We start from the raw sequence: 18,910 nt of genomic DNA, 5'->3' as shown, positions 1-18,910 counted from the left end.
TAGCTTTTAACATGTAGACATTTAAAATTTGCATGTAGTCAGATACCTTCAAATCTACCAGTCTTTTCCTTTGTGGTTTCTGCCTTCTCTGTTGTGCATAAAAAGACTTTCCCCATCCCCAGATGGTGTAAACATTAATCTATATTTTCTTCAAGTTGTATTCATTTTCAGTCTTTAAAATGTAGTTTGTTTCCCATCCAATTCTGACCTCGTGTGAGTGGGAGACATATGCACAGGTGTCCCCTCAGGAACCTGGAGGTGCCAGTGCTAACTCCCAGCTAGTCGACCAGTGCTAACTCCCAGCCCAGTGGACTCAGGACAACTTCCAAGAGCTCTATCTTTGCCTTTCCATAGCTCTGGGGGAAATCCCAGACACCCTTCAGTTATTTAATTGGCTTTTTTTTTAAAAAAAAGAATCTCATTGGTTTTGTCGGTCTGGTTGGATCAACAGAGAATTTTCAATTAAAAGAAACCCTCCCAAATAAGCAGGGTTAATTCATGCCTGACAGATGGACAATGGCATTTCCACAGGGCAAGTGCTTTCCATGCAGGCAGGGACCTTTTGTTTGTTTACTGCTACATCCCCAGGACCTAGAACAATGCCTTGCACATAGCGGGGACTCAGCATATACTTGTTAGATGAATGAATGCGTGAGTGGCTCTCAGGTATTCATTGTTTAAAATGTAAAGAGGTAATAACATGGGAAAAAAACTCATGTCAGGTTTTTAAAAAGCAACATAAGGGCCAGGCACGGTGGGTCACGGCTGTAATCCCAGCACTTCGGGAGGCCGAGGTGGGCGGATCACCTGAGGTCAGGAGTTCGAGATCAGTCTGACCAACTTGGCAAAACCCCGTCTCTACTAAAAATACAAAAATTAGCTGGGAGTGGTGGTGAGTGCCTGTAATCCCAGCTACTCAGGAGGCTGAGGCAGGAAAATCGCTTGAATCCGGGAGGCAGAGGTTGTAGTGAGCCGAGATCATGCCACTGCACTCTCCAAAAAAAAAAAAGCAACATAAGATACTGAATAAACAATATCCATAATTCACTTATTCATTCAATGAGTATTTCTTGAACTGCACTACACATGTGGAAAAGACAGGGTTGATGTAAAGATTAAACAAGTTAGCATATTGTATTAGGCTGCTAGAGCTGCCATAACAAAAATACCACAAACTTAGCAGCTTAAACAACAGAATTTTATTTCCTCATGATTCTGGAGGCTGGAAATCCAAGGTCAAGGTGATGGTAGAGTTGGTGTCTGGTCTGCAAGACCTCTCCTTGTCTTGCAGATGACTGCCTTCTTTCTGCAATAAAGTTCTCGTAATAAACTTTCTCGCAATAAAGTTCAGGCCTTTATTCCTGATGTCACTCTTCTTATAAGGACACTAGTCCTATTGGATTAGTGCCCCACCCTTATGACTTCATTTATCCTTACTTACCTTAAAGACTCTGTCTCTAAATACAGTTTCATTGAAGGTTAGAGCTTCCCTATATGAATTGGGATGTGGGGGACACAATTCAGTTCATAACACATACGTAAAGTGCTTAGAAATAATGTCTGCCTCATACTAGGTCCTATGTAAATGTTGGATATTATTATTGTTGTTAGAAAATATACAAAACTGCATTAGTTATTATTGCATTCTCATTGGGGGATGAAATTACAAGTGATTTTGTCTTATACTTTTCTATATTTTCCAAAATTTCTATGTTGAACAATTTTACTAATCTGAGGGGGGAAAACACCACTATTCAGTAAAAGACATGGTTGAATATTGTTTGCAACTCTCCAACCATTATATCATGTGTTAAAAGCCATTGCTCCAGAAGGGGTAGCTATCCTTGGTGGATTCTTTGTTGGGTTTCAAATTTTTGGTTCAGGTCTCCGAATTTGTGGTTGTTAGAATACAGAGAAGCAAAGACCTGGCTCAGCTCACCCAGCCCCATCAGCCAGAGCTTCCACTAGGAGATGCAGTAATGGGGACGGAGGATGCATCATGCTGTGTGCCAGCCCCATAGCCACACCCTCTGGAGGGCAGGAAAGACCTTCAGCAGTGGGATGGTGAGTGGATCAGTTTGAGTTCTTGGCTCCAAACTGACTAAACAAAGTCTGGACTGACTATTTTAATCAGAAAAAGAGTACATTAAAGAATATGTTCACTTCTAAAAGGCTCAACTTTGGGGGGCAGTTCAAGAAACAGGCTCAAATTTCAGTTTCTGAAATGACTCCCAGAATCACCTACCATCCATGGCTTCTGTTACCACCCTTGTGCCAGCAAGGTAGATGCCATGTGCATGACTTTCTCTCACTCATTTCTGGCTTTTATATCAAAGGCTCATGAGAGTGTTTCATTGGTACAGTCTAAGTCACTTATCCACTCCTAGCTGCAAAGGAAGCTGGAAAAGTGAGTTTTCTGGATTCTACCAGAGACACTTGCAACTTGGGAAACTATCAAAATGTAGGAGAGAATGAATGAAAAATGAATAAATGGTAGTCAGGAACCCAGAACTGCTATGTGACCTAAGACAGTTGTTCGCCTTTCCTGACATCAGTGTCTTCTGCTCTGTCAAATGGGATAATATCCTCTGCATTCTTTGGGCCAGACCCCATGCCAGGGCTGCAAATAGATGATTAGGCTCCTACCTGCCAGCCCTCTCAGAGATGCTGGTCTGGGAGGTGATGTGTGTGAACATGGCTGGCCACTATGGTGGCTGGATTTGCTGTCTAAGGACTAAGAGGGATATCTAAGGGCTCCCCAGCCTGGCCTGGGCATTTCTGGGCCCTGGGTTCCATGGATGCCACACCCATGCAGTCTAGGGCCTGAGTCACAGTGTCTACCCATGCCTGCAGATGGTTCACAGATGGAGACTCACAAAGAAGGAAGAAGACCTTGGGAACTCAGGACAGGAAAGAACAAGTCCCATTACTCAGTGGAAGGAATAGGCCTAGAGAGGAGAGAGACCTGGCCATGATCCCACAACCAGGCTAGGGCCTTTCTGTCCCTATCCCTCAGGGGAAACCAAGCCATGCTCAGAGGAAAACAGAAAAATACTTGGCTAAGCTAGAATCAGTCACAGCTCCAGTACTGGTTTTTGAATTAAAATATTCACAAGTAGCAGAGACATCTGTAGGGAGAGTAACAGGATGCGACATCCTGCTGGAGGCCAAGCTAAATGTGTCCCATGACATCACTCTGAAGAGGAGGCTGCCAGAGCCGCATAGTGCCTGGAGTGCTCCTGCAGCTGAGTGCCGCAGAGGCCTGAGGCTTGCAGCCTGGCTCCTGGCCCCCTTCTCTGTGAAAAAATGCTCTGTTGGCCCCCTGGCCTATGGGGAAATTACCTGACCACCTCCCTAGGCCAATCTGGTCTGGGGAGTTATGTTCTTTCTGCTCAGCCTTCTGGTTCTCCTGGGTCTCCTCCTCAGTACCAGCAGATCTCCAGTCACTCTGCTATCAGTGGGAGTGCAGGGGTGGGGGGATTCTGAAAGCCATGCTACTTGCTGGGAGGAGTCCTGCCACACAGCCTCTGTCACACCCTCTTGGAGGAGCCCTGCCAAGCTTGAGATCCCAGCAAAGTCCCTGCCAGGCTGTGGCTGAGTTCAAGCTGGAGCAGCTCTCCCAGGAGTCCAGATCCTATGATGGAGCAGGTGTAAGATCCTATTGTAAAGATTGGAAGTGACTCAGAGGCACACATCTGCACACTTGCACCACTACAAGGTACATACAGGCCTCGGCACATACATGCCATGTACTCGTACTACAGATACAGGTCCCCACACACTCACACCCAGCTGTTGAGTTGTGAGCACACATGCACTCATAGCTGATGGTCTCTAGTGGGCCTGAAGAGATCTCGTGCTCTTCCACTCTCTGCTTCCTGACTTCTGCTCTCTGGTTTTCTATCCTCTTCCTCCTGGGCTGTGGCTTAGCCTGGAGGGCTGCATATAGAGAAGGCCGGGCTGCCTGAGCGCTGTCCTCGGTGCTGGAGTCCTGGTGGGCTCTGCATGCTTGAGGAAAACAAGCAAGGGCATTGGGAGGAGGTGATCTTGCATGGAGGTGTAGATGTTCATGGGGTGCCCACCAGGATGCCTACCCTTATTATTTCAGAAAATGTGCAACTGGGCTTCCTCCTTTCAATCGCAGACACTGAAACAGGTGTCCAAGTCCTCAGCCCAGCAGTGTGGCCATCTGTGACTGTGTGTGGCTATATGGCCATTCATTGTGACTATGAGGGGCTTCTTGAGACCTCGTGTGCCACATACAGTTGTGTATGAAGACCATGATTGTCTGTTTTCTTACGAGACACCTGTGATTCCATGTGGCTGCCTGTGACCATGTTACTACTGGTGAACACATATGGCAGCCTGTGACCACACTGAGTCTCCTGTGACCTTGTGTAGCCTCAGACCTGAACTCGTGCGTCCCCAGATGATCTGAGCACTATCTGGTCTAGCTGCCCGATTTGTCAGAGCCTAGATGAACCCTTGCCACTCCCTCTCCTCACTGGTTTGCAGAGGTGGCACCCGGAGGCTCCCCATGTCTGCAAACTCGGGTTCTAGGGGGCGTTGGGGTCAACGGGCACCGGCCCACAGGAGTGTGCACCTCCTAGGACAGGTAACCGCGACCCAGCTGCCATTCGAGCCTGCCCAGCCATAAAACCCAGGCTGCTAGTCGCGCGGGGGCAGGGTCGCTCGTTGATGGGGTGGGTGGCGGCGGGGTGGGCTCAATGTCACGCTCTAGCGCTCGTCGCCCGTGCTCCCCCTTCCAGCCGGTTTCCCCAGAACGCCAGGTACTGACGTTGGGGAGCGGACCGGAGAGGGCTGGTTCGCTCTGCGGCCGGGCCCCTCCCCCGCCCGGGAGCTCGGCGGTTCCGACACCGCGGTCAGCGCGGGGCAAGCCCCAGACCTGGCCCGGTTGCTGGGCAGGGAGTAAGGCTCGGGTGCGAGCGTGCGCTGCGCCCTCCCCCTTGAGCCGTCTCCGCAGCGGCGCGGGGAGGCGGGAGCTGCGGAGCCGGAGGGCGGGGGCTAAAAATACCCGGCAGCGGCGGCGGCGCGGCTACTGCTGGGGCTGCTGGGCTGCGGGGCTGCGGGCCGGGGAGGCCGGGCCGGGCCCCGCTGACCGCCATGCTGACCTTCTTCCTCGTGTCGGGGGGCTCCCTCTGGCTGTTCGTAGGTAAGTGCCCGTCCTGTCCGCGTCCCGAACTCCCATCTCCCGCAGGCTATGAGGTCTTCGACTGAGGTGGGGGTGTTACATCTCCGCGGCCGCCAAGCCCCCATCCCCGGCTGCTGAGCTGTCCCGTCAAGGTCCCCAGGGCCGCCTAGGTACACCCTCCGCCCGCAGTTCTCGCGGGCTCCGGGCCGGGTTTGGGGAGCACCTGGGTCTGCGGAGGGAGATGGGGGCTTGCTCACTGCGACCCACTATAAACCCCCGCCAAGTTCTTGCGTCCCCCTTCCCTGATGGCAAGGACCATCCGCGGATCAGATTAGGCCGAGCCAAGGCCAGGGACAGACATTGCGTCCTTGTCCATCTCCTGGGACCAGGAACCCAGGGTATTGGTCCCCGAGGTCCCACAGCAGGTCAGCTATGTAACCCGGACTGACCTGGGCTTCCTGATCCCAGCGAGGGGCTTCCTCACGACCCCTCCCTGCCCGTCCTTCAGCCAGAGTACAAGATTTCTGTAAAGTAGGATTCACCTGACTCCTCTGCTCTGCCCAGGGCTGCTGTGTCTTCACTGTTTCCAGACCCCTCCCCTCCAGCTCACAGGAGTCAGCCTCATCACTGCACTTCTTAGGGGGCTAAGAGGAGCCCTGCTGGATCCCGCCTCCGCACTTACCTCCCCCAACCCCCCATACACCCACACCTGGAATCTCACCACAGGCCCTTTTATCTGCCAGTTCTACTACCCGCACCGGCTACTTCCCCTCTCTGAGCCTGGGGTCCTCCAGAATATAATACCACTAAAGGATCTCCACCTCCACCCCCACCCCCATGTGCAGATTCAGCCTGATAATTTATGTGCAGTGCTTGATCCTTAAATTGGCCTTAAACCTGTCCTAGTCCACAGCAAATGCTCTATGAATGTTAGTGTCTATTATGATCTCACATTCAAACAGCACCATCAGAAGTGGTAATAAAGCTCTTTATGAGCCAAGTAAGGGGAGGAAGTTGACCCTTTTGAAATCCTTACCTGATAATTTGTACGTGTTATTTAATATTCACGGAAAATCCTAGGAGGTCGGTGGCACCATCCCTTTTTTTACTGAGTTCAGAGGTCAATTGACTTGCCTAATGTCACATGGATATCTGGCAGACTGGGATTCCATTCGAGGTTTTAATTGATCAACCAATGCTAAGAGCTTGGCTGGCTCAGGCCTGAACCTGGAGGGTTGGTGGGCCAGGTAATCACTTCCTCCACCCCTACCATTGCCTTGAGTTAGGCCACAGGGACACTTCCTCTGAGCTGAGGGAGTGAGTGAAGCCTCCCTAATCCCCTCAGCTCCCTAAGCTCCTTCTGTCTGCCAGTGTCTGTGACCGGCTGTACAGGGGCACTGTGGTCCTGAGGCACATCCAGCAGGCAAGGACAGGGCTAGAGCTGGGGTTGGAGGTAAAGGGCAAGGATAATTAAAATAATGGTGATGGTGGTCGTGACAGCCACCATTTAATGCCTGCATGATAGATGGTCTCAGAACCTCTCCCCACTGCCAGGACCCCTTTGCCCTACTGTCAGGAAGCCCCCACCCAGCCATGGGTCCAAGGTCAGCTCTCTAAAGACTTGGTCTTCTGTGGCTGCAGGGAGGTGTCTAGGAACTGCAGGACCACTTGTGACTGGGGTCATCAGCAGCCTGTGAGAAAAAGTCCCTCACCATGTGGGGTCCTTGTCTGTGAGCAGGGTTAGCTGGCACTGACTCAAAGTGGAGTCCTGTTTCCTTGTGGAGCATTTCCTAAAGTGGTCAGCTGCCTCCTCTAATGGGAAACTGGGGGCTGCCTTGCTGAGAGGCTATACAGGCCTCAGAACTGTCAAGCAAGAGTGATTCTTGGGGCAGGTAGTGGCTGCTTCCACAGAGGCCAAGCTTCTCAATGCAAAAAGCAAGAGGCTGAGGCTGGTCTATGGTGCTCATTGGATAAAATACCCCAGACAAACGCTGGGGCATTTTAAGTTATGTGTCCATCCTCCTTGAGACTTCACCTGGCCCCCAGCCTTTCTCTGGGGGCAGAAGAGACTCCTGAGTTAAGAGCTGTAGTTCTGTGAGCACACCTGAGAACATGCTCTGCCTTGTCATCTCCAGGGTCCCATGGTCCCATGGCAGCTGCCAGATCCCTTCCACTCAGCCAGTAACAGGAGGCAGTGTCTCTCTTTAGTAGAGTTATGTGCTTTCTGCCACCTAACCTGGCCCTAGGGAGACAAGGTAGGGCCAGGCAAGGGCTTCCCTCAAGGGCCCTCAGGGAGAGATGACATGAAGTCGGGGATGGGGGTGTGGCATGTACCAGGAGGAGGAGCTGATTGTCTGGGGGAGGTAGCCATCTGTTCTGGGCTGTGTCTGTCCTGTTGCCTGCTGGAGAGGCCAGCAGAGTCCTGGGCCAGTCCAGATCTCACCTGTGTGCTGAATACTAAACAAGGAGACAAGTACAATAAGTCCAGTATGAGTCAGATGCTAGGTCTGGTTTGGGGAAGCATGCCCTCAGTGCCATAAACACCTAGAGGACAATGGGAGCAGTGGATTGGAGCTTCTGCCTGCCTATACAGCACCTTCGTGCAAAGTAGAAAGAAGTCCCACTCTTGGTGGATAACTTTATAAAAGGGCACACTTTCCTCTAGGCTAAGGCAGTCCCATGCTGCAGGGTCCAATCTGTTCCATCATATACCCAGCCATCAGTGACCTCTGAGTGGGCTTCTGCAGTATTCAGGGGAATTTGTTAGAGATAGGGAGGCCAAGTTCCTAGTGGGGGAAGCCAAACCAGCAGAGTTTGTGGAAAAACTGCAATGAGGGCTGAGTCTTCAGGGTCTTGTGTCTGAGCAATGTGGGTTGTGGGAGAGGATTCTGGAGAAGGTTTTATTTGGGTGACAGAAGAGCCCTCCATTTAGCTGCTGAGTCAAGAGGAAGAGAGTGGAGTCCAGGAGGGTAGTAGGAGGTCATTATGATGTTATGGATAAGAATAGATGTGGCCCAAGGATGGCTTGAGTTGAGGCTGGGCTCCAGTAAGGAGAAGAGATAAGCCCCCACCCCTGGTCTTTGCCTTAGGAGAAGTGGGGCTGGCCCTGGTGGCACCGGTGAGACAAGGTTGCCGGTCTAAAGAATGGTTTGGCATGCTCCTGGTTATAGATGCCTAGGGCAAGCGTAGACTTGCACACTTTGGCTTAGTTCAGGCCCATGAGATCCTCCCCTTACCCCATTCTGGGCTCCCATTAGGGTAGAGAACTGACTTGAGGTCTAGGGCCACCCCAGGGGTTTGGAGATGGCAGTTATGAATTGGGACAGATGGTGGAGCTCCAGGCAGAACAGGTGGCTCTGTGGCCAGCTGGGGACATGCCTCACAAACGAAGCCTGAATTTGTACAGGGTGCACCAGCATGGAGCAGGATTTTGCCCTCAGCAACTTCTCACAGCTCTCCAGCCTGTATGGTAGGAGCATACTGACACCAGGGGGCAGCAGAACCCAGTCATTATGCTCTCCAGCTGGGTTCTGCCCCTTGTGATTATAAAGATTCATAGGTTGACCTTCGGAAGGCTGGATGTGGCTCAGCTACAGCCCCAGATGGGACTCAGGACTGTCCCATACATGGGGTGAGTGATCACGAGGCTCTGGCTTGTTTGTAAAAATGGGCAAAAGTTACAGGCTTTTGTATAACAGAAGCTACGCTGTGTATCCAGCTAGCACTGGGCACATAATAGGCACTCAAATACTCATTAAGTACTAGGTGTGTGTGGAGGGGTGTTTTTATGGGATTAGCTGCTGCAAACAGGCTGACTTGGCTGCTGTTTCACTGAGCACCTACCATGTGTCAAGCACCCTGTCTATGATTCTCCGAGCTTTCCTTCCATCCTCCCACAACACTGTGGGCTGTTATCCCCATTACCTAGGCGAGGCCCTGAGACTCAAAGAGGTTCAGTGGTGAAGCAACTTGTAACAGCTGTGAGTCAGGCCACATTCTCAGACTTTCAGTCCAGGAAGGGACCACTAGGCATGATCAGTCAGCCATGTTAGCTAAAATTATAATAACTTGTGTTAGGCTTTCCTTAAAGAGGATCCAGGATTCTGACATCAGAAAGGGAGTAGGGAAAGAAAAGGCATTCCAGGCCAAGGGACCTGTGTAAGGGAAGATTGGCAATAGGAATCTGAATGAATCTGAATGAAGTTGAAGGACAAATTCTGCTCGGCCAGTGAGGTTGCCAGAGCTGGACTCTGCAGGCCTAGGATAACAGGCCAAGCAGCATTGGCTTTATTCTGTGCAGTGGTTGCGTCAAGGAGGTATGGGTAGAACTGGGCATATGGATGACCAAGGTGACACTATTCCTGTGCTCCACAAGCCTCCTCCACAAGTCCCATGGTCTCCTTGAGGGCAGGGCCAGGTATCTCATGTCTATGTCCCCAATCCAGAGTTGGGCACACAGGGTACATAAGTGTTTATTGCATAAACTAATGATATAAAGAATTCCCTGAGAGTAATTTATTTTAATAATATGTTTTATAAGCTGTTTCATTACCACAAGTCAATCAGTAAACAATAGATTTTGAGTGTGCTCCTGCTAGGATGCCAGGCTTTGTGCCCAGCTGGGGGATGACGCCAATACGTTAGAAGCAGTAGGGAAAAGCAGGTGTAAACTCCTTGCAGGCAGGGCCAGGTTACTCTTCACTGGAGAACCCCGAGTGCTGAGAATCAGTGCAGCCTGGAACAGAAGGAGGTGCTCCAGAAGTGTTTACTGAATGAATGAATGAACTAGTGAACCCACAGCTTCTGGGTGACCGGTTTTGTGGAAGAGAGTCTTCTCTGAGGGCTAGGTTCCAGTCTCCTGATAGATGGGGAGCTTGGGCCACTCTGCCAAGCCTAGATGAGAGGAATTCCCAGTCAAGGTCCTCATCTCACTGGATGGTCTGGTGTGATGGCCCCATTCCTTGCGTTGACCTCGCCAGAGTTCCCACTAACCATCCACTGGGTCCCCAGATTGGTGGGGTTAGGGGAGTGCTGTGGATGAGATGCTGCTTTGAGCCCTTGGGGTTGTCCTTCAGGATGCCCAGGGGTGGTTCCTGATCATTTGCTCGGCTGCCCCAGGAGATCCGTGGTAGGCGTGGTTATTCCCGGGCCTACTTCCTTTGTGTAGCTCCTAATTCATGTGAATCTTGGGGCCTGGGACAGGCAGAAATGGGAAGATGAGAAGTGGATTGGAACAGAAATTCCAAGCCAAGCCGAGCTATCTATTCTGAGACCCAACCAATACTCTCAGAGCTGGAAGGATTTCAAATCCCAAGAAGTCCCACCTGACCCTATTTGCCAGCTCTTCCCAGAGACACCCTTCCTCTCTCTGCACCTAATCCAGATATTTAGTAGGGGGTGTCCGGGGGAGTTGGGAATGGCTTCTGATTTGCCATCTGCCCATTTAAGCCTGTGTTCCGAGATCACTGTCTCCTGGGAATTTAGAGCAGGAAGCCAGACCAGTGAGGGAACAATCAGCATCTTAGTACTCAGCCCCTGCTATAAGCAAATGTGGGCTGGCGCCTATTAGGGCCAGGAACAGACTTAGTAATTGATAGCTATTGGATAAATGAGTGAGTAGACAGGCCCAGGTTGACTGGGCAGCTCTGAGACAGACCCTATTGACCAGTGCCTGGGACCCGACCTCACTTTCAGCATAGCCTGGCCTAGCAGTGCAGGATGTGGATTCCAAGTGACTGATCAAGACTCAGTCCTGCTACAAAGCCCTGCTTTTCCCACCAACTCATGGACTGTTGTAGGGGCTGAGACTCCCCTGTGGGACTCCTCCTGCCCATGCACCCCTGTCCCAGCCTTATCTTTGCGGCAGACCATTCTAGACACTGACTGCAGATCCTGCTTGATAAATAGGCAGAAATGTCACTGGGAGAGACAGTGAGGTCAACCAGATATTGGATAGAAAGGGCAGCTGAGGCTGCACAGCAAGGACAGTCAGAGCTGGGACAGAGAGCAGCAAGGTGGGATGTGAGCTGGCCAGTGAGATTGGACAGGGAGGTTGGCTGGAGGCTGGACGGCAAGGCCTTTCGGCCAGTGAGAGGAAGGCAACTGTCAGTATGGAGAAAGTGGACTCAGTGGAGACCCATCCAGGCCTGCAGTGACCCCTTTGCTTTGGAAGGGGCAAAAGCTCTGGCCACTCTGCCCTGCCACTAGAGCTGATGCTGCATGAAGCCACCTAGACCCCAGGACCTGGCTTAGTGGCTGGAGAACTTCAGTGTTCATGGTGACTGTGCTTTCCAGCAGATGGGCTGGATGTGATTCTCTGGGGACACCTTCAACTCATGCATATATATATATAAACTTTTTTTTTTTGAGATGGAGTTTTGTTGTTGTTGCCCAGGCTGGAGTGCAGTGGCATGATCGCGGCTCACTGCAACCTCTGCCTCCTGGGTACAAGTGATTCTCCTGCCTCAGCCTCCCATGTAGCTAGGATTACAGGTGCCTGCCACCACACCCAGCTAATTTTTTTGTATTTTTAGTAGAGACGGGGTTTCACCACATTGGCCAGGCTGTTCTCAAACTCCTGACCTCAGGTGATCTAGGTAATCCACTCACCTCAAAATCCCAGCCTCCCAAAGTGCTGGGATTATAGGTGTGAGCCACCACGCCCAGCCAACTCATGCATATTCTGCAGGCCAACTCCCCTAAGCCTAGGTCTGTCTGTTGTGGCAGGGAGGGTTTAGAGAAAAATGGAGGGTGGGCCTTCCCCCATCCAGTAGGCTGGTAGGGGATTTGGGTGCATGTGTCCCTGATCTCCTTGCCACAGACCAGATATGGAAGGCTATGACCTGTTGGGCCAACTTTTCCAGATCACTCTGAAGGGTCCTGTCTCCTCTGCCTCCTGCTTCTGCTCCCTGGACAGTTCCATGACCTCTCACAGAGACATGCCTGGTACCTTGGCTTCATGAAGATACTGTGTGGCCCAAAAGAATAGTAGTTTCCTTTGGCCCCAGAGGCTGACAAGACATATCTCCCTTGGATTTCAGGAGATCTATGGAGCATCCACCAACCCACCTATTGGAATTTAAAATCAATTCCAAAGTGGTTTTGTTCTAGATGTCCTCTCAGGCTCAATGGCCACATATGTGCTTGAGATCTTGCTGTGCTATTTCTCCTGATAGTGGGAGTCCGAGTGGCATCCATGCTCCACAGGGCACAAGGTCTGTGCTGTGGTTAATGGGCAACTCCTGGTGACAATGGGGTGTCAGAGAAGCAGTGCTTTGTCTGCTGAAAGTCAGCCAAAAAAAAAAAAAAAAAAAAGATTGAAGCCTGACCTTGGCATAGAGCCTTGGTTGAAGAAGGAGCCCGAGTCCTGGAAGCTATTGATCCCACACACGGGGCTCTGGGCCGCCCTCATCCCCACCCCCAGCTCGAGGGCACTTGCGGCAGCAGGACTGTGGGCACCAGGCAGAGGACACACGTGGCCTCCATTCTTAAAAGTCCTCTCTGTGCACTGCAGGGTCTTCTCATGTACCAGCACTTTTTTCTTCCCATTTCTTTCTCCATGTTTACCATCAACACTGTGAGAATGACTGAAGTTTCCTTATACAAAAAAAGAGGTGCTACTTCAGACTCAGCCACTACTATTTTTGAAAAGCACAAAACCAACAGAGCCTCAGAGGGGGCTGACCCTCTTTCTGGATCCCACCTCCATCCCCCCGACCTTACATAGTGCTTTCCTCAGCAGCCACCGAGGCCCCCAGCTGCCTCTCCAAAGATGGTGGGTTCCTTCCAGTGGGGGCAAAGTGAGAGCCCCAGTGATGGGTGTTCACAGTGGGTCAGTGTGAACAACACCCAAGGACCTGTCTGGGCCAGCTGGGGCCTCATTTTGCTTTGGTCTGAAAGACATTTTTGTTTTCTGGTGAGAACAGCCCCAGCCTGGCCAGGAGCCGGCCAGCGGCAGGAATACAAACCCTTTCATGTGACAGACCCAAGTGGAGTGATGCCCTCCTGCCAGCAGCAGGCCCTCCCCTGCCGCTCCTGGGAGATGGCCATTTGCATATTTCCCATTCATCCTGGCCTTGAAAAGGAGGCCTGAGTTCCCAGTGCTCCCTGCCCACTGAGGGCTGGGCTACTCCAGTCTAGTGTTAACTCTGTGGACACTGTAGGCTCTCACAGGCCAACAGCAGAACTTGACCGCTTGCTGCTGGAGGGAGGGCAGCTTAAGGCTGCAGCTGCTGTGCTGCCTGACCTCCAGAGCGGAGATTCAGGAGGTGGCAGATTCCTGTTGACCAGCACAGCCTTTTGCTAAACTGGAGAAAATTCAGATTTGTTTCTTCTTGTGGCATTCAGAAGAGGAATTTTGTCAGACTATGGGGATGCCAGAATATTCAGCTATTTACCAGATTTGCCAGAAAATGTACCCTTAACCAAAGGCAAAACTCTTTTTGTCTTGCTCACTTTCTAGTCTACAAAAACATTCAGTGACTCTTTAATGGTAGGTGAAGGAGCCATGCTGGATCCCGGCTGCAGCAGCAATCCCTTTGCCAAGGGTGGAGGAGCACAGCTTGCCTGGGGCACTTTTGCATACCAAACCCCCAGGGCTGAGTGCCATTAGCTTATGGGCTGTGACTCTGAAGGCATGAGGCAGATATACAGTACCCATCACCATCTTTTTCCTTTCTCCCCACAGCTAAGTGCCATCCTGCCAGCCTCAGCTTCTTGCCCCCGTCCTCAATGCAGCCAGGCCTCTGCTTCCTTCCTGCCACTGTGTGAGGGCTCCTGCCAGGGGCCCTAACATCTTACAGGCTCTTCCTGTGACTTACCAACACACTTCTGTCACTCTGCTATAGCCTTGTTCTCCTCCCTTTCCCACCCAGCTCGGATCCTCTCCTTGCTCTCCTTTCCTGGCTAAGGATGTCTCAGGTTCTATCTTTTGGGCATATCTCCCCTAGCACATGTCCACAGGAGACCAGCAGGGCTCCTAAGTGAACAAGCAGGCAAGCAAATCCCTCTCTTGCTCCCCCCACCTTAGTGACCCCCAACCATATCTTGGCAGGACCCTTCCTACTTCAAGGAGCTTCCCTCTAGCTGGAGGAGGTTGCATCCCATCGTGCTTGTACCCCAGCCAGCTGCAGTTGGGCTCTGAGTGCATGGCCTTGCCATGAGCAGCCCATATGCCCTTTACTGGTTCAGGCTTAGTTTGCAGTGTGTCCTAAGTTTGAGCCAGTGACAGAAATGGATCATTGCTCCTGAGGCCAGGACACCAGCAGTCCTAACGTGGACATGGCCGGGAAGGCAAAGGATCATGTTACAGCCACAGGACTTGGCTTCCTGCACAGAAGGACTTGGCCAGGGAGTGTTCCTCTGCCTGTGAGGTGATCGTGGCCCTGGTCAGTATTCATAGGGTCCTGCCTGCTGTCCCAGGGCTTGGCGTGGAAGGAACTGAACTCGTCCACACCATCAGTCCTGGTTGTCATACCCTGTAAATATTTCCAAAGGGACCACTGCTGTTGTTTTAGCTCCTGCTGTCCCTCTTTGCCCTGAGAACTTTGTCCTGCCTGATTCATGGTGAGGACAACCTTTATCTCAGAGCGTGTGAAAGACACTGTGTATCTGTTTGCTCCTCTCTTCTCAAGGCTATTCGTATTTTAAAGTTCCTGAAAGCATTGTTTGTGCCTGGCTTCCTGGTGTTAGCATCAGGAATGTGGACCCAGATTCCCTGAGCAGGGCTTAGGGTAAGTGAGATTTTTGAGAGGTACTGTCATGAAGATGGGGAGGCCAGCGGGCGGTGGAGGCCGCTAAAGGGAGGCATGTTCACAGTGAGCTTGGGCTAGTTGCAACAGGTGGCTCTGTAAAGTGCTCAGTCACAGCCAGCGTTAGTTGGGCCTTTCTACATTCAAGGGGCTTAATTGAACCATCAGACCTATGATCAGGCTCCTTGGGGAGGCTTGGCAGGTGATCCACCATGTAACCTGGCAATCCCATATCGTATCCTGGACCTCTGTCTCATGGGGGATGCACAGTGGGTCTCACTTGGCAATTTCCAAGTCAGGGAGGCTCTTTGCTCTATTTCTGCCCTGGTCTTATGTGGTTCTGCGAATCTAATTAAAACCCAAGAGGAAAATGGAGAGCAAGCCCCTCTCTCACAGCAGAGACAAGCTTGAATCCCTGTGTGGAGAGGGTAGGTGTTAGGCAAGTGTGGGTTGCTGTGTTTGCACCTCTGCAGGTGCAAATGTGTAACAGTGAAGGCTGTGCATTTCTTAACCTGGCGACTGGGCTGCACACTGCCTAGGACAAAACTACTCCCTCAGCTCTATGCCTCTGGCACTCTGTGGGATTTCCCACCGACCACTGGATTTCCTGCCCCAGAGACTGCCTTGAGAAGCATTAAAGGAAGCTTTTGTATTAAAAACATCTCTGAAGATATCTGGAGAAAAGTAAGGGTCCTGCCTAGAAGAAAGGGGAAGTGACTTTGTGGGCTGATCGGGGGTCCTCAGATATTTGTTCATTTTAATCAGGGTGGGTTGGGGGAAGCTAGGGCCAAGTTCCAGATGAGGGTCACTGAGGCAGGAAGCTCTCCTCATGGCTCACCCAGATGGTAGGGTGAGTAGTGGAAGCCGTTATCAGCTCCAGGGAAGGTGTTGCAAGCCTGTGGGCTCCAGACTTGCCAGGCAATTAGGCAAACAGCTTTCAAGAGGGAGCTCAGAGCACTGGGTCCTGTCCTGGGACATTCTTGCAGCAAGGGAGCAGGGTTAAATTTGGATGGACAGTGGCCCAGTGCAGGCAGACTCATAATTGCCCAGAAGCACCTGATGTGGGTAGGGCCTGGGGGCAGTGGTAAGCTGGGTCCTGTGGCCTGGACTTGTCTTTTACTTATTAGCGGGTGCCACCATGAGTCTAGCTGTCTGTCTTATGATCAGAATGAATGTCCAATTCAAAATATGCAGTAATCATATTTGTGTGCTCAGCCGCATGTTAGCCTGGAAGTAGGAGTGAAAATGCTATGGAAGTAGCCACCCACAGCCCTAAGCCTCACAGATCTTGCAGTAGTGAGACCTCCGGGAGTCCCTGGGACCTCAGTCTCTCAGTCTGGCAGAGGTGCTGCAGGACTTCAGAGCTCAGCTTTGATCCTAATAGGCAAGGGTGTGAGTTCTGGCTCCAGGGTGACCATTCCTGTGCAAGCCAGGCAACAATATCTCTTAGTGCAGGCCTGACAGCAGGGCTGGTGTGCTGCCCTGGGGTCTTGTGGTGGAGATCAGCCACTATCTTCCACCTGCTGGCTCTGATCCTTGGTCCAGAGTGTCCTCACTCCCCAGAGCATCCCTAAGCAGATGTTTTATCTGGAACTGTGTTGTTTCTTTCCTCTTCCCAAGTAGATTGGCTGTGACTGTGACCTTGAGGGGGTGGGGAGCAGAGGCAGCCCCTGGGAGCGGCTGGAGGCAGAATATCCCGGGTGGCTGGTGCAGTCACTCTCAGTGCCGGAGAGCTGGCATCCCCACCCCCTACTCCCCACTACTTCCTGTCACCCCCCCCACCACCCCCTACACACATAAACTCATGCTCACTGCAGTCCCAAGCCCATCGCAAAGGCCTGGCCCTAATCGTTGTCTCAAATGGATGTGTAAGGAGCCTTTGTTTTTAAGAAACCCGCCTGGCAAACTCCCTTTCCAAACTGCAAACAGGGTGAGGTGAGGGGAAAAGCAAGGGGGTGCAAGCTGAGGCTCTGGCACACTGGCAGGGTGAGGGTTAAGGCTGGGTTGCTTGGCTCTGAGCTGATCTGAGCCAGCACCGCCCTGCATGCAGATGGAGGTGGGGCTGGCGGGGGCCTTGAGGGGCCAGCAACTCCTTACAGAACTGCTCTGTGCCCTGGTCCCTGCCAGACCTGCTCCCACAGCCACCAGGGAGCCTGCGCCACTACTGCTAACGCCTCTACCACCACCCGGCTTCTCAGAGCAGGCAGCTGTTGCCATCGGCTGTCCCCAGGAGGGCAGACTCGGGGCAGGGCCTTCACCACTTTGTGCTTTGATCAAGATGTGGTAACTTCTTTCCCTGGGCCCCACAGGCCCTATAAAGGGAGGCTGGTTCTAGTGGGACGAGCTCAGCCGCCTCCCCAGTGCCAGGAGCCTGCTGGAAAGGTAGGGTGTGAATGCATCTACTTGTGCAAGTTGTCTTTGAGCCCCTTTGGCTTGCAAAGAGATGGAGTAACTGCTTCAGCTACTTACTGTCTACTAAGTGTTTCCCTTACTACATTCCTGGCACTGCACTCTCGGTCCATGAGCTTGTTTGAGATGAGGCCCAGAGGGGCAAAGTGACCTGCCCAAAGCCACACAGCTATCAAGAGACTGAGTCAAGATTTGGACCCAGGTCAGTTCAGCACCAGAATACCTCCTTTGGGCCCTCTCCCAAGCTTGTTTGCTAGGGTCCCTGGGCCCTGGGAGAGGTCGTAGTTTTCTTTTAGAGTTCTTCACTTGGAGTTGAAGAGATTCTTCGATGATTTGGTGGCTGGGCTTGAGCTTCTCCACCCTTTTTGAAGACCTCAGAGGTTTTCAGAGGCCCAGAACTCCATAAGATGAAGCCCTATTAGAGAGGCTGATACAGAGGAAGCTGGAGTGATTCTAAGGGGAGGGAAGAATCTGAGGATCATGGAGAGCCTCAGTGTGATCATTAGTTTGGACGCTGGTCCTAAGGCAATAGGAAGCCAGATCAGATTTTTGAGCAGTGGCATGACATGATCCTATCTACATATCAGGAAATAACTTTGGTAACAGCGCAAGCACCTGTTAGAGCAAGGAGACCTATGGAGAGGGTGGTATGGGAGACTGGGCTTTGCTTGGTGGTGGCTGTCAGGCCAGGGGCTATTGGGGTAGAGAGGAGTGGTCGGGTATGAGCTAGACAGTGAAGCCTAGAGTATTGAGGTTAGGAGGCTGGACCAGCAGAGGGTTCTTGGAGCCATGCCAGGGTCCCCAGGGCCATTTCCACAGTGACTGTGCTCTGGGGCTTTGCTTCTGCCACCCCACCACCTTGGAACCAACATATTTCCCACCGGGGCCCCTTTCTTCCTGTTCTCTCCCGTGCTGGATTGCCCTACATCAGCAGAGGGCATGCTGAGGTGGGAGGAAGTTCCAGTTTCCTCAGCCTTAGATACTACTTGGTATTCTGAACTGGTCTGTGCTAAAGAAAAAGATGTCGGATATTCCAGAAAGAGAGGAGGAGGCGGCTAGTTCATGTCAAGTGGCTTGTTCATGCCTGGGTCCTCCTGCCAGGTGAATATTTACAAACACAGCCACTCACCTGGCAACACCAGCACCACTGATTCCCTTGAGTGCTGTCTGCACTCCCCTTGCCCCCGACACACACACAATACACATCTCTGCTGCAGCCAAGAGAGTCTCTTGGGGTATGGAAGGAGGCAGCACAGCTGGAACCCTAGAGACCACCAAGCCCTACCCCAGGTCAAAAGAGAGGTGTGGAGGTCAGAGGAGGCCAAGGCCCTGTGAAATAATGAGATGAGACCAGACTCCAAGGCTGAGGCTCTGCCCTCCCCATGCCAAAGGCTTGGTGGCTTGGGCTGACTGTGAGGCCCATGTCCTCAGGGGACCTGGACTCACAACTCTGCCTTGCAGTGGCTCCCAGGTCTGAAGGGAACCTCAGTGTAAATGCAAGCAGTTCTGACTGACTGAGAAGGTTGGTAAGCCTGAAAGAATGAGACCCTCTGGTTGCTGCCCAGCCAAGGGGGGGTGCAGGCCCAGCCTCAAGGCCAGA

General features: G+C 52.0%; 1 protein-coding gene and 2 long non-coding RNA genes across 15 annotated transcripts in view; 1 reads left to right on the top strand and 2 right to left on the bottom strand.

The window, feature by feature from the left end:
• Positions 1-18,910, top strand: part of ACSL6 (acyl-CoA synthetase long chain family member 6) — a 218,147-nt gene that overhangs the window by 154,605 nt on the left and 44,632 nt on the right. For 3 of the 13 annotated variants that reach the window (XM_028849707.2, XM_015140721.3, XM_015140720.3), the window contains exon 1: positions 5,059-5,173. The exons of 4 other annotated variants lie outside the window; for them this stretch is intronic. In XM_028849707.2, the coding sequence (XP_028705540.1) occupies positions 5,125-5,173 (49 nt within the window). In that variant the 5' untranslated portion in view covers positions 5,059-5,124. Of the gene's footprint in view, positions 1-5,058; positions 5,174-14,782; positions 14,884-17,001; positions 17,284-18,910 lie in introns of those variants that run through there. 6 more of the 13 variants (XM_078005154.1, XM_078005151.1, XM_015140726.3 and 3 more) reach the window with 2 other exon arrangements.
• LOC144341526 (uncharacterized) lies at positions 1,177-5,849 on the bottom strand. Its single transcript, XR_013418509.1, has 3 exons — positions 5,695-5,849; positions 5,133-5,381; positions 1,177-4,008 (listed from the first exon to the last, which is right to left on the bottom strand). It is a non-coding gene; the product is annotated as an uncharacterized LOC144341526 (long non-coding RNA).
• Positions 10,310-13,113, bottom strand: LOC144341528 (uncharacterized). The gene is made up of 2 exons (XR_013418511.1): positions 12,875-13,113; positions 10,310-10,345 (listed from the first exon to the last, which is right to left on the bottom strand). It is a non-coding gene; the product is annotated as an uncharacterized LOC144341528 (long non-coding RNA).

This window comes from Macaca mulatta, chromosome 6, assembly GCF_049350105.2.
Source record: "Macaca mulatta isolate MMU2019108-1 chromosome 6, T2T-MMU8v2.0, whole genome shotgun sequence".
Taxonomy (NCBI): Eukaryota; Metazoa; Chordata; class Mammalia; order Primates; family Cercopithecidae; genus Macaca; species Macaca mulatta.
Note: the sequence above shows the minus strand (reverse complement) of the source record. Positions and strands in the feature narration are given on the sequence as shown.